Source organism: Cryptomeria japonica, chromosome 9, assembly GCF_030272615.1.
Source record: "Cryptomeria japonica chromosome 9, Sugi_1.0, whole genome shotgun sequence".
NCBI classification, from domain to species: Eukaryota; Viridiplantae; Streptophyta; class Pinopsida; order Cupressales; family Cupressaceae; genus Cryptomeria; species Cryptomeria japonica.
In genome coordinates, this window is record NC_081413.1 from 389665369 (window position 1) to 389681479 (window position 16111).

The following is a 16111-nucleotide window of genomic DNA, read 5'->3' on the forward strand; positions in this document are numbered from 1 at the left end:
AGGCTGAAAAGGAGTTAAGTTGGCAAATCGCCTTTCTAGACCGCAAATGTAATCACCTGAAAATCGCGCAATATGTGTGATATGAGCCGAAATCATTCAAGGAGGAAAATCGTGCAATATATGTGATATGAGTCAAAATCATTCAAGGGGAGCTAAAATCACGACTTTCCTTTCAATGCCGAATTTGGACCAGAGAAACCCAATGTCAAATTGAGTTGAAGGCGCGCGTTTTGCTTCAGATACCTGATTTTCAGAGGGCAAGCAAAAGACCGAATTCGTGAAATCTCACCAAATAAATCAGGAGGCCGAAAGGTAAAACGTTTAACCTCCCCCATTCTGGCCGCGAATATCAAAGGAAAGAGGCTCACCATATTGGCTTGAAAGCCCTCATTCTAGCTAAGAGAGGAAGGTCAAAATCACATTTTAAGGGTGAAAATTCAGAGACCAAAGTCAAGACGCCCTCTAAAATTGTGCGGAGGAAGGACACCCAAGACAAGCTCAGCGCTGCCAGGTAAGTTTGATTTACTCCTTCGAAATGATCTAAATTATGTGGACTAATAGTGTTACTTGATCTAGGGTTTAAAAAATGCAAGGTAAAATTCAATTTAATTTTGAAGACTTAGCACCCAAGCAACAACATTCAACTACCGTAAACTATCAAAATCGACCCTCTGGCCACAAATTCAGACTTAGGCAAATTTAACAATTCTGGTCAAAAAACTGCAAACAAAGAGTTGTCTTTTCAAAGCGCACATTCAACACAATCAGAGCAATCATTGAAAATTTAAACGCTTATTCACAAAAGCCAATTGTATTGGCAACTTTCGATCGTCAGCAGCATAGGAAGCCGCATGTTGAAATTTTCTCAAACCAACTAACCAAAGAACCGACCAATTTTTAGTGTCTTGATCGTGTTTAAAACGCATAATTATAGTTATTTAGGAGGTATGTTCAAAACGCTTTCAAATTTCAAAATTGTTTGGCTGTTTAGCCATTTTTATACTAATGTCGTCTGTGGGCATTACTAACCCATATTTTCACATTAAGGCTTGCTTCGTAATCCGTGTCCGGGTGTGTGGGATAAATGCCTAAATCGGCGACAAAGTCTTCAAAGGAACCCGACATGCTAGGAGCATCATAGACCTCCAGAGTCGACATCCCCTGCAAGCTCGAGAAAATGAAATATCAGTACGAGGGGGGAGTAATCAAAGAGTCAAAGGTCCAAAGTGTGTGGGACAATATAGGAGATATAGACCTTGGGCATATCGACATTCAGGATTTCAGGGACAGGGTGTACTCACCTAACGCCTATGGCAAGCCCAGACGGATGTTGGAGAGTGGTATTGCTCAGGCTGCTAGTTTCCCACCGGCCGTGCAGAATTATGAGTTGGTGGTTGAAGCCGCTAAGCATTATTAGCCGAAAACTAGATTAGTGGTGGTAAAAGGAATGGTGATGGCTGATTTCACACCTGAGGCTATTGGGGAAACCTTCAATATCCCACTTCCTAAGCGCGCCACAGCAGTAACCATTGATGAAGCCCAAATTGCTTATGACACGAATCCTAGTCAGTGCAAAACACTGATAAATGAAGAGTGGTTTAAAGAAAGAAAAGCCCCGAGCACTAGGAATGGCAAAAAGACCCACAAAAGCGAGTTTAACAACGAATATGGGGACATGGTTACCTTGCTTAGCCGGCTCATGGGACTTCCACATTCCAACCTATTTGAGGAATGGATGTTTTACTTTACCGAGCAAGTCTTCGGTGGGAAGCTAAGTTTGATTGGGCTCAAATCATTAGTGATAACATTCATACACAGTTGGTTCAGCTCGAGGAGAAAAAGTACTTCACCATGACCTCCTACTTAGTCTATATGTTTGCTTGACACCAACTGCTACCAGGATTGATCAAAAGGGGTGAGATTGGGAACGGGCCAAATCAAGTGAAAGTATATGAGTGCTACCCCCAGCTGCATTACTATGACATAACTCAAAGAGAGAAGAACAACATTGCATATGTGATTGGTCAGTATGAGCGTATAAATGATGCTTTTACAATGTGCATGGTCAGGTTAATGCAAGGAGGGTTACATATAAAATTATCAGAGTAGGCTACCACCCTGATTTGGAAGTATGGTGCATGGTTCATTCAGTTCCCTAGATTCTCCTACATCAGAATATCAGGCTTTGAGGGAACATCGTATCGGCTTCCCCATTACCCATCAAACAGGTTGGTCCTCATGGAGGTTGCAAGATAGGCGCACCCAACAGGCAGCATACTTAGGTATAGAAAACGGTCGGGATTCACATTCCTAATGATTATGGGCAACCTTGATGTACTCTTCAAAAATTCGATGAAAGTCGAGGAATCATTCAACGAACTGGCGTCATATTGCTTACATGAGCACTTCGCTAGGAAATGCTTTGATCCTGCCGGATTGGGAAAGAAGGCCTACGACATGCATTACAGAGCCAAGGCATCCATAGAGGACTACTGGAGCAATTGTTTAGATGACTTTGAAGTCCGCCGGCAGGAATACTCAAGATTGAGTGTTCAACAAATGCGGCTTTATGAGTACCTCCAGGTCTTAGATCAGGTGGCTGACTATGGGAATTGCTTGCAAGTCCAGGAGTTTGGGGTAGTCAAAGACCTCCCGCCAGCCATCGATTGGGCTCAGGACCCAATCATGGACTTTGAAGCTGTCATGGAGGGCTCAAGAAGATAGACAGACTACTGGCTAGCCCAGCAAATAGAGAGGCTAACCCACGAGGGAACCCAATTTACGTATAATATGATGGGTAGTCTGGATTCCCAGTTTTCAGAAGATGAAGGGACATCAAGCGTGCCAAAAGAGGAGGTTGAGATACCTGAAAAAAAAGAGAAAGAAGGCAAGGGCCAATAGGGGAACCCGGACCTCAAAAAGGACAAGAAGAGAAAAGATACCAATCAGGCAGTCGGAAGTTACTACCTCATCCAAGGACCCCAGTTCAGAGGATGATGTGGTTGAGCTTGATCACCTACCAACTCCACCTCCACAAAATGATCCAATTGCATCAGAGGCAAATGATCCGCAAACTCAAAGTGAACATGAAATAGAGAGAAGGATCATTGGTTTGGAGGGACCTGAAAATCAGGTCGAGGACGGAGAGATTGCACCAGATCAAGGGGTTGACAAAGAAGAGTCCACCCAAGGGAGCAAACATGGGTTGCTGCAAGAGGAAGGTGGCAACAAGGATGATACCATAGTTGAGGGAGAAAAGGAAGAAGATAGAACCCAAGAACCCAGTAGAACTGAAGAGAAGCCACTACTAGAAGCTACCCAACAGTTGCTCAGTGAGGTGGGAGAAAACTCAACAGTGAGTAAAGGATTGGACACTGCACCCATTCCTCCTTCTATGTCCGATCAGTTGCAGATAGGCAGTGAATCGGCTGGGGCATCCAAAAAACAGAGTGGGGATTTGGTAGTCACATCTGGACAGACCATCCCTCATGACTGGTTGATAGCTCAAGCACAGCAGAAAGCGAATGTCAAGTCACCGATTAACCTGGAGGATATCTTCTCTCAGATAGGAGAAATAAAAGCTAACGGAAAGAAAAAGCCAAAGACTTACTCTAGGATTACCAAGGATGAGCAAAGGAATCGGACGATTCATATCGCTGCCCCACCTGTAGACAAACTGGCAGATCAGGTTGCATTGGCTGACTATAGCGTCACGTCCATCCCAATAGGGTGAGCAACCAAAGAGTAGGAGAGGGAAGAATTCAAGGATTTTGTGCAAAATGTGCTCAGACAGCTAGATGAAATAACTGCTGAAAGGGATATATACCGAGCTCGTGCTGAGCAAGCCGAGGGATACATAGATCACCTGTTAAGACCGCTGCAACATACTGCTGAGTCCCACATTCCTCCATTGGCGTTGGCACAAAAGACTACTGCTGAATTCGAAGGAGTGCGTGACACCGCCAAGGCCGTCAGAAAGTGGATCCAGGACATTAAAAGAAAAGGAGAGAAAATCATTATGGATGTGCAGGAAATGGTCGGCAACCGAGAGTCCATTCCCGTCAAAGTGGTTGAGGTAAAGAAAGAATGTTTCAATGTCCAGGAGATGGTTGGCATGGTTTTGCCCATCATGAGGGCCCTATTTTGGACCCAAACTCAAATTCCCACATTGCATACTATCCTAGATCCCCACGACATCAACACTTTCAAAGAGTGGTTTTGGATTGTCAACATGAAAAATGATATGACGGACATCATAAGAAAAGTGCAGGAGGAGTGTGAGGATGCTTTGGCTGGCATTGAGAGTATTGGTGAAAAGATCCTCAACGCGTTGGTTCCTGGTTGAAATAGTGGCATGAAAGATAACGATGTCAGATCACGGTGGGAGGATAAACAAAGAATTGATAAAACCACGTACTCCATAGAGGATCTCAAATTTGCCAGTGAGCTGCATGCAGACATACTGGGTTTTGAGGCTCATCGGTCAGTCTAGAGCGAAGAGCTAAAGAATGTGGATCGCCATCGAGAGGGTATGCAGTACAAAATACGTAATCCTCCTATGCCTCCTAGCAAGGAATTGTTCCAATTGTGCATAAGATTCCAGGATTATCTTTGGGTAGAACGTACAGTAGGTCGAGACATCTGGAAGGACTACTTGTAGGGGGAAGTTGAATTTTTGGAGAAAAGTCTGCCTCGGGGAAAGAAAAAGTGCTTTCTTAAAAGTATTTGTTTCCTTTAAATTTTAAATGCACTTTTTCCGGATAAAGTTTCTTTCCAACTACCCAATGTCATTGCAGATTTCAAGCTCCGTGCAGGTGCACTTTTTGGGGAGCAACTTTATGTTGGGTAGTTGGTAGTTATTAGTTAGTTGATAGTTAGTGGGGGATATTTTGTTCCTCATTAATAGGTATGGGTAGCCATATTTTGTAGGATGAATCTGGGCCACTTGTAAGAATAGATCTTGGCCATTCATCCATTTTTGAAAATCTATATAAGGGATGGTTTCTCCCTCATTTTGTAAGAAGTTTAAGATTGTTGCTTGAACTCTGGCAAAATTTATGCAGAATTAATGGATATTAAAGTTGTCTTGTTTCCTTGTGAGTGCATGGTCTCCTTCTTCACCTTTTACTTTTCCTATTTTTTAATTTTGATTTCAGATGGTATTTGTAGGATAATATTTGATAGAAACCTTAGCGTTCATACCATTAAGGATTGATTGATTGTCATTTCCTCTTGCATGGTTAGTTTGAACCAAATTTTATGCTTTTGTTCGTTTGTTAAACATCAAATGAATGGATGCCTGATTCAGTATTTATGTTTAATAACATGAAAATCCAACTCCCTTCGAAGATTGCACTAGATTTTACAGAATTGTGTTTTAATTAGCTGATAATGTTTAATTTGGTTTTTTCAAGGTTTCTGTCTATTTTTTTGAACATGCTATCTTAGGTAGATTACTTAGATTTTCTCTCTCTTTCCCTTTCCTTTTTTTTTTTTATCAAATTGGAGTTTAAACAGCATCATGTTAAGGTAAAAATCTGATGAAATCAAAACCGTAGAGTCCTAGGGAACTCGTACGAACAAAACCGATTTTGTCTAACTGTAAGTCCCCTTTGTGTATCCAGCAAAGCACATCATACCGTTGAGTTATCTTGCAGTCATGATCTGACAACCAAAACATTGAGGTCACGCCCAAATGATCAATCCAAACAACATTAGGGATCTCCTTATTTCAAGAGGATAGGATACTTAGCTAGTAAATTCTATTCTATGTTGGCCGATAGAGTTGTAGCGATACGCGACTTTAGCCACGTCAACAATATATATATATATATATATATATCACGTGCAAATACTATGCTTTTTTGCCATTTTGGTCATGGCTCACTTGTATATTTGGTGAACTTACACTACGAAACATTGTAAATCTGGAATTTGTTGTTAGTTTATTTATTGTAATGTTTTTTAAAGAAAAATCAATGCTACAGGATAAAAATAATTCTGAGAGATCACAAAACTTATGTATTTTGGGCAAAAGTATTGCACTAAAAAGGAATGATGTTATTTATACGCATAGTTTTCATCAGTAGAATGGAATTACATTTTCTTACCTCTTTTCTAGAAATATGATATAATAAATAAAATTTGCTAGTATCGTTCTTCGTTGAGAATGTAAAACAAAAAGAAAAAAAATATATTATTATTTAGTTTTACTCTTTAATTGTCATAAAATTAAAAAGAAATGATCATTTTTTTCCAGAGACTCAATATAAATAAAAAATTTAATTCATTGAGGAAATCATATGAATACAAGTTTAATGACTCTTCAAACACTCAAGGAACCACATTTCTGTGTTTTTAAGTTTCTCATGGAGCATGCGTCTTATGTTTCACAAAAGATCTGTAAGAGTATAATTATAAATGCATATTCATTTATCAGCTAATCAATCCTTTCTCAATATTAAAATGAGGAAACAGAGTTGACTATTTTTCTTCTAACATATTAAACTTGGGATTTTGTTGAAGGATGGTGAATTGCCCGTGCTTCCTTTATCTGTATATGGAGCAGTTGCAATGGCACACAACCCAACAGCAGAGGACTATTCAGCACCATCACAATTTTTCTTTTACCTATACGAAAAACGCAATGTAAGAACGATTGAACCTCAAAAGTTGACAACATTTCTCGAATATTTTCAATTACTCTATTTTTCTTAAAGGATTTGTTTTTTCTTGATTTTTTCCTTGTTGGCATAGTTGAGGGAACTAAACAGTCCTTTGAGTTAATGATTGTGTAATAATCAAATGGAATTACAAGAAAGCATTTCTAAGTGGAAACTATTAATTTTATGAAATTATGTCTAGAGTATGTTTTGAGGTTAAGTTATATTGCACCCCCATGAAACTTTTGCTATTTAATTATAAGGTAAAGTGGGTTTTGAAAGGACCCAAACCCTTTTGCAATGATCAAAGAATAAACATGAGAGCTTACATTCATCAAAAAAGCACAACTGACCAATGGATCAAACGATAAAACAAGGCTGAAAGCAAACAGTGAGAAACCAAATGACAACAAGCTAACAAAATCATGACAGTAGGTCCTCAAAGCTTACAGTTGGGCAGCAAAGAGATCCTTCAAGCAGATAATAGTGTCCTATGTTAATGATGATAGCTTCGGTCAGATAAATATAATCATGAATGAGACTTACATCATTGGAATGATTTATATATGTATACCAATATACATAATAATAATAATTGAGTTTATTATTATTATATATATTAATATACATACATTAATAATCATGTTATGAATAAGCATAAAATCGATTGAATGATCAAATGGCTGATCATACATCGATCATCATCACTAATGTTCTTCCAAGTATAAATCTGTGTTTACCAATCTGCATCGAATATCGTGCATGATCTAAACCCAGTCGATAGTGTGTATCGACTGCTTTCATTGATTCACTATAATCGATAATGTGTATCGATTTACCATAATCGATAATGTATGTTGATTAATGATTCATCATTTTAACATATCGATTATGAATCGGTTGTGTTAAATGAATTGCAAACTATCGATTTGAATCAGTTTTGTAAATGAATCGGTTTTGTAAATGAATCGGTTTTGTGTTAATGGATTATAAACTACCGATTATGAATTGGTATGATGTTTGTAATAAATAATGAATGGACATATTGGTGGAGAGACATGTCTCCACATGTGTGGAGACATGTCTATCCATCAATATGTCTTCTCATCCATATGTATAATCCACGAATAGATTGGTGAAAGGGTGTACAACAATCCATTAGTGCATGCCTTTGAAGATCTGTCCATTCTCAACACTCAGCAATATAATCATACTTGGTGAATCAGCTTATTGTGTGCATATACTATTTCCTCTTTATACTTGCAGCAACCTGCACAATTCGTAGGTTAGTAAGAGCATCATTTGTGAAAATTAAAAGATACCTCTATTTCTATCTATTAAGAAATCTAATCTACATTAACATGGTATCAGAGCAAGGTCAAGGAAGATCGGATTAGATTTGAGATAGTAGATTATCTAGACTATCATTTTGCTCTTAAGAAAAAAAAAATCACATTCCTTTCTTCATAATGGCAAGCGGAGTCAGATTCAAAGATCATCTTGAAGGATTTTCTAACTTTGTATCATGGAAGTTTAGGATCATGCTTACCTTGAAGGAAAATGAACTAGATTCATTTATAAAGGGAAACATACCTGAACCAGACAATGATGTTGAAAAATTCAATGGAACAGGACCAATGGAAAAGCCATGAAAGTGATCGTGGATGCAGTTAGAGACCATATAGTTCCAGTTATTTCAAAGTATGACACAGCATACTGCATGTTCAAATCACTTGAAGACATGTATGAAATAAACAATACCAGCAGAGCTCTCACATTGAAAAGACAACTCCATCATGTGAAGATGAATAAGGGAGAAAGTGTCACATCATATTTTATGAGGATCACTGAATTAAGGGACCAACTTTCTACAATTGGTCATCTAATTGAAAACAAGGAATTAACGTTGATGGCTCTAAATGGACTCCCAACATCATGGGAATCATTTATTCAAGGAATAAGTGCACGTTCAAAGCTCCCCAAGTTTGATCGGTTGAAGACGGATTGCATTCAAGAAGAATCCAGATTGATCACCAGGGGGATTGACCAAAATATCACCAATGAAGATATTCATGTGTTGAACTCTCACTCTCACAAGAAAGGGAAAAAGAGGAACTTCAAGAGGAAGAAGGACAAGGGCACCAATAGAAAAGGCTCTTCCAAGAAGAGGAGAGACATATCCCAAGTGCAGTGTTTCAGATGTGATAAGTATGGACATTATGCCGTGAAGTGTCCGGATAGGCCAAAACAAAAAGCCTCCATTGTTGAAATTGAAAAAGCTAGCATGGAGAATGAACCCGAGAAGTTTGTCTACTATTCAGCCTATCAAGCCAAGTCTCAACCAGCCTCAACACCTAGGTTATTGATAGTGGAGCCTCGCGTCATATCACCGGATACAGAGAACACCTAGACACTATGGTGGACAATTCTGATGAGGAAGTAACCATTGGGGACGATTCTAACTACCCAGTCAAAGGGATTGGAACCTCTAACATAAATCTGAAATCAGGCATATCTCTACAACTCACATGAGTATTATTTGTGCCAGGGATAAAGAGAAATCTAGTATCCATTTCTGCACTTGAAGACAAAGGGTATAGGATAACCTTTATGGAAGGCAAAGTTCTAGCATGGCCAAAGAACTCCACAATCAATAAGGCTCATACTATAGGAGTTAGACACGGATGCCTTTACAAACTATGCACTACTCCCACTCAAGCCCTAATTCATGAGACTTCAAATTCAAACGAGATTTGTTACAAAAGATTAGGGCATCTCCATTTTCGTGCTCTGCCCTCCATAGAGAAAATGGTGACTTGTTTGCCTAAGCTAAATCAAAATCATGAAGGAACATGCAAGGGTTGTGCCCTAGGAAAGAATACAAAAGGAACTTTCCACAATAGTAATAGCAAATCAAAAAATGTATTAGAACTAATTCATTCTGATTTATGTGGACCCATGTCTGTAACCTCTATAGGAGGATTCTTGTACTATGTAATATTTGTAGATGACTTCTCTAGGAAAACTTGGATATATTTTCTTAAATGTAAAGAGTCTGAAGAAATCCTTATGAGGTTCAAGGAATTCAAAGCTCTTGTATAAAACATATCAAGGAAGAAAATCAAAACATTAAGGATAGACAATGGGGGGGAATATACTTCAGACATTTTTAAGGAGTTTTGTGTAAATGCTGGGATTAGGAGGGAGTTTACTATATCTTATAATCCCCAACAAAATGGGGTGGCAAAAAGAAAGAATAGGACTATAGTAGAAGCTACTAGAGCTATGATGTATGATCAAAACACAGAAACTTTATTTTGGGCCGAAGCCTCTAGGACAACTGACTACATCCAAAATAGATGTCCTCATTCACTTCTAGACAACAAAACACCTGAAGAAGCATTCACTGGCATCAAACCTGATATAAGTCATCTAAGAATCTTTAGTTGTCCTGTCTACTTACATATACCTAAAGAAAAGAGGTCTAAGTTAGAACCCTCAAGCAGGAAATGAGTGCTTGTAGGCTATAGTGAAACATCTAAAGCCTATAGGATATACATACCTGGTCAAAGATTAATTGAACTTAGCAGAGATGTCATTTTTGAGGAAGACATCGCTTTCAGGAGATCCAAAAGCTCGCTTGAGATAGAAGATTAAGATCCTCCTAACAATATGGAAGAGGATCATGCTCCTAAGATTTAGAGGGAGACTCCTAAAGAAATTGATAGTGAAGATCAAATTGCTCCCTTAAATGAACCCAGTAATGAAAACTGAAAGAGACCTCTTTGGGCTAGGAAGATGATTCTAGAAGCCAAGAATTATACAGCACCAAAGGGAACCTTCAGGGAAAGCAAGAGACCACATAGATTCGCTAGTTATGTTGCCTTGATGAGTCAGATCATAAATTCAGAACCATCCTGTGTTGAAGAAGCTCTCAATCATCAAGTGTGGAAAGATGCTATGTCAGAAGAGTATCAGTCCATTATAAAAAATGATGTTTGGGACATCGTACCAAGACCTAAAGAAAAATCTGTTGTATCATCAAAATGGCTCTTCAAGATCAAACATGCTAAAGATGGTAGCATTGAAAAACACAAAGCCCGGTTTGTTGCCAGAGGTTTGTCTCAGAAAGAGGGAATTGATTATGAAGAGACTTTTGCCCCTGTTGCCTGATACACTTCAGTTAGAGCCATAATTGCTATTGCAACATCGAAGGAATGGAAGATCCATCAAATGGATGTGAAAACTGCATTCCTGAATGGCACGATTGAGGAGGAAGTCTATCTAGAGCAACCTGAAGGATTTGTTATACATAAGGCTGAATCACATGTTTGCAGATTGAAGAAAGCTTTGTATGGACTCAAACAGGCCCCTAGAGCTTGGTATGAAAGAATTGTTCACTACCTCTTGGGGTTAGGGTTTTCCAAGAATGATGCAGATCCAAACCTCTACTTTAAGGTAATTGATGGTGATATGTTAATTCTTATTTTATATGTCGATGACCTGTTAATCACAGGAGAAGATCACCTAATTACCCAGTGTAAAAAGGAGTTAGCTTCAGAATTTGATATGAAGGATTTGGGTATCCTACATTACTTCCTTGGATTAGAAGTTTGCCAGCAGGTAGATGGCATCACTTTGAATTAGGGAAAGTATACTATTGACATTTTGAAGAGGTTTGGAATGATGGAGTGCAGACCCATGTCTACACCTATGGAAACAAATCTGCACAAATTGAAGGAAGCAACAATAGACTCAGAATTTGCAGATCCCACTCTCTACAGACAGATAATTGGATCCTTGATGTATTTGGTCAACACTAGACCTGATATTTGTTATGCAGTGAATGAACTTAGCTAGTTTATGTGTGAACCAAAGGAGATACATCTTGTTGCAGCAAAACACATTCTGAGATACCTTCGAGGCTCAATTGGATATGGCCTTAGATACAAACATGTAGACCTAGATCTACATGGATACACTAACTCAGATTGGACTGGAAGTGTGGTTGACAGGAAGAGCACATTAGGATGTTGCTTCAGTTTAGGATCAGCAATGATCTCATGGATCAGTAGAAAACAATCCTAGTTGCACAGAGCTCTACAAAAGCTGAGTACATTGCAACCTCCATGGGAGCAAGAGAAGCAGTGTGGCTTAGGAAATTGCTTGTAGGACTGTTTGGTCAGCCCCTGAATCCTACTGTCATCCATTGTGACAACCAGAGTTGCATCAAACTTTTAGTGAATCCAGTGTTTCATGATAGATCAAAACACATTGAGATTCCTTATCACTATGTTAGAAACAGGGTAGAAAGGAATGTGATCCAATTGGAGTATATTAGTACAAGTGATCAAACAACTGACATCCTCACCAAGCCACTCTCCAAGATAAAGGTTGAACACTTTCGAGATAAACTTGGTATGGTTGAAAATGTAAATTAAATTTGAGATTGAGTCTCTCATTATTTTATTTGTACTAATATTTAAAGATGTTTAACGTGTAAACTCTTTTATTGTCATGTGTGTGACTCCATGACTTCATGGGCCCCTGCATTGTTGAAAGGTGACGATTTTTCAATAATGAACATTTGTATCTAATTGATGTTGTGAGGTGATGACTTTACAATGATCAATTTTACTATCATGATGGATATCATGTGACTTGATATCCGTGGACATATCAAGATAGTTAATATCTCTTATGGTAGATATCATGAGACTTGATGTCATTAAATAAACCATAAATAACTCTGCAAGAGATCATCATGGTGGATATTATGAGTCTTAATATCCGCGGATATGCCATGATCTGATATCCATTATGGTAGGCATCATGAGACGTGATGCCAAGTGCACATACCATAAAGATGGATATTTATGAGATATGGTAAATATAACATGACTTGATATTCTTGGTTATACCATATCTCCTGATATCTCGATAAGGTATCTCTCTTCCTACACAATTAATGGGTCTGTTGTGTTATACTCTTGGATAGACTTTATCCTCCCTAGCTAAGAGGGAGTGTTAATGATGATAGCTTCGGTCAGATAAATATAATCATGAATGAGACTTACATCATTGGAATGGTTTATATATATATACCAATATACATAATAATAATAATTGAGTTTATTATTATTAAATATATTAATATACATACATTAATAATCATGTTATGAATAAGCATAAAATCGATTGAATGATCAAATGGCTGATCATACATCGATCATCATCACTAATGTTCTTCCAAGTATAAATCTGTGTTTACCAATCTGCATTGAATATCGTGCATGATCTAAACGCAGTCGATAGTGTGTATCGATTGCTTTCATCGATTCACTATAATCGATAATGTGTATCTATTTACCATAATTGATAATGTATATCGATTAATCATTCATCATTTTAACACACTGATTATGAATCGGTTGTGTTTAATGAATTGCAAACTATTGATTTGAATCGGTTTTTTAAATGAATCGGTTTTGTGTTAATGGATTATAGACTACCGATTATGAATTGGTATGATGTTTGTAATAAATAATGAATGGACATATTCGGTGGAGAGACATGTCTCCACACGTGTGGAGACATGTCTATTCATCGATATGTCTTCTCACCCATATATATAATCCACAAATAGATCGGTGAAAGGGTGTACAGCAATCCATTAGTGCATGCCTTTGAAGATCGGTCTATTCTCAACACTCAGCAATATAATCATACTTGGCGAATCAGCTTACTGTTTGCATATACTATTTCCTATTTGTACTTGCAGCAACCTGCAAGATTCGTAGGTTAGTAAGAGCATCATTTGTGAAAATTAAAAGATACCTCTATTTCTATCTACTAAGAAATCTAATCTACATTAACATCCTATTCCTCCCTTAAGAATTCTAAGCAGTCTTCAATCATATCACTATCCAAATCAATCACCATGCCCTCATATTTCATGTGGCTCTTGGTTCTCTTGCATGGATTTGTTTTCCACTCATGTTTCTTTCTTTTCAACATATTATTTTAGAGCATGGCTATCCTAGCTGCTGAATTTTTAATAGTGGTTCTACGCAGGAGGATAATCTATTTAGAGACACCTTCAAATCCTTGTGGTATTTGTAATATCCCACCCTGTTCTGGATATTTTTTAAGGTTTTGTCTTTTCTGATTTTTTTGTATGTTTTTGAAATTTCTGATTTTTTTGTGCTTTTTTCATATATTGAAAATGAAAAGTAGGAGAATAACAAGGAACAACTTCTGAATGCTAACTAATAAATAACTTAACAAACTCGGGATTTTTAATTGCAACAAATGTAAATTTGGAACATACCCTATTTCCAACACTGACTCAGGCCAGGCAATATACATCAGCATATGATAGCAGGTCTGATTTCATTCTTTAACAGAAGCAATCAATATTTCATAATTCTAGAAATCCAGTACTAGCCCTGATTTTTCCAATGCCTAGTGTTGCCAAGCAACCCAAATCCAAACGCCTAACTAGAGGATGATAAATTGCTGATGTATAAGGTTATTGTTGATGGAACTGTATGATCTGATTTTTTTGTGAGAATCTGATCCGAACTTGCCGTAAGAACCCACACGACTCCCTGGAACAATTACCTTGCAGGCAAAAATGGTACGGCTAGTAAGAACCAACAATAAGTTCCTCAAAACTGCTGATAAATCTACTCTGAAAACCTGCCCTAAAATTCTCAACAAATCTCTTTCAAATCAACACCAGAATGTATCAATTGATGCACCAGCAAAACCCCTGAATGGAGTCTTTAGCAGAGTATTCTTGGGTGATCTTCCACACCTGCAAATACTGTTCTCTTCAGCAACCTACAAACCTTACTTTGTTCTTCTCTTCAAATTATCAAAAGCAATTGAATGATTGAAAAAGAAAATAAAATTCTTTTTATACTGCATCCTAAACCCCACAACCAAGTTGGCTTTTTTATCATTTAAATGAAGTTTGCTTTTAATTTTTTCCTTTTCTCATAGTTGGCGGCCACATGAGGAATAACAAAGTCACTTATGAATTTTAATGAAAAGTTACCCTTATAACTTCATTTCATAAAGTCACATAAAATAATATGAATAACATTAAATGACATAAAGTTAAAACATTGGTTTAACTACAAATATTTTGTTATTTATTATTAAATCGCATAACCATGATAAATGCCAAATAATAGATGATTGTGACAATCTGCCAATATTTCTCGATATAGAAGTCGCCAACTGAATGATTCCCCGTGACTTACTATAAATAGTAAGTATGAGCAACATAATCAAGTGGCTTACTAAAAATAGTAAGTGTGAATAAAGTGGTCTGAGAATGCTCAAGAAGGCCCACTGCAAAACCCTTGGGAATACTGAGCTAAGGAATACTGAATTAAGCACAAGATGGTTGATTGAAGAGCCATAGAACACCCTTAGAAGGGTCCCCTAACCACCATGTTAATCCACGGGGACCAAGTGATGGACTAACCTCTGTAATTGATAACTGCCTAGGAAAAGGGGACATTACAGTTTCTTTTTAGTCTACACAAGCAAGAGTCAAATTATTTTGAAGCATTTCTTAACCCGCAAATGTTCTTCAAATTGCTCGATTTATCCTCACTAAATTCCATTTCGACCTTAGCTCGAAAGGGATTGCCATTCACCTTTTAAGACAGCTAGTTCAATCTATTCTTCAATCTTTGATTTTCGTTTATGAACCACTTTAGTATGCCCTATTTGAGAAGATAGTCTTTCTCCAAGGAGTCCACTTTGCCAACAAGGTTCTTGATATAGAGCTCCTCCACTACAATATTAGCTCTATCCTCCACCTTATCCTTTTCTTAGTAAACTTTAATTTGTTGCCATCCATTAACACTACACTTATCCCAAGGTGGTTACTTTTCAAAGGCTGCACCTCCACTTTCCTCTAAAAAATGTGGGCCTTGATACTTTTTCTGTACTCATCAACTATTGGAGGGGTCTCCTTCCCATCTTCATCCTCGAGTTTCTCCATCTCATCCTTTCCAACTGCAACACATCCTTGTCCTTCCTAGCCCTAGTTCTAGGGCCTTGAACCTCCATCAAAACCTAGGGGATTTTATTGGTGATAGAATTAGGGATAAGATCTTTCTTGCACAACAAGGGTTTAGAGAGGCCAGCCTGCTACCATGAGGACTCCACAACCTTAATCTTCATGGAAGATTACCTAAGCACAACTTTGGCTTTGAAAATTGGTAAAGAAAGAAAATCAAGCCTTGATGTAGTGGCATTTCAGCCTTATTGAACCATACATCAACAAAAAACAGCTACAAGGTGATAAGCAAATATAATAGGAAGCTAACCAATCACCTATGTCTAAAATCAGTTAGGTAAAATGGTATGAAAAAACACATTGGTATCTACCTTCAAGTGTAATATATTTTATCAATTGTATGCTTACC

General features: G+C 37.8%; 1 protein-coding gene across 1 annotated transcript in view; it reads left to right on the forward strand.

Annotated features, from left to right (window-relative positions):
- Positions 1-6525: 6525 nt before the first annotated feature.
- Positions 6526-16111, forward strand: part of LOC131858109 (peptidyl-prolyl cis-trans isomerase CYP37, chloroplastic-like) — a 50458-nt gene continuing 40872 nt past the window's right edge. Inside the window, exon 1 of the mRNA XM_059211103.1 lies at positions 6526-6648. Within this exon, the coding sequence (XP_059067086.1) occupies positions 6574-6648 (75 nt within the window). The 5' untranslated portion in view covers positions 6526-6573. The remainder of the gene's footprint in view (positions 6649-16111) is intronic.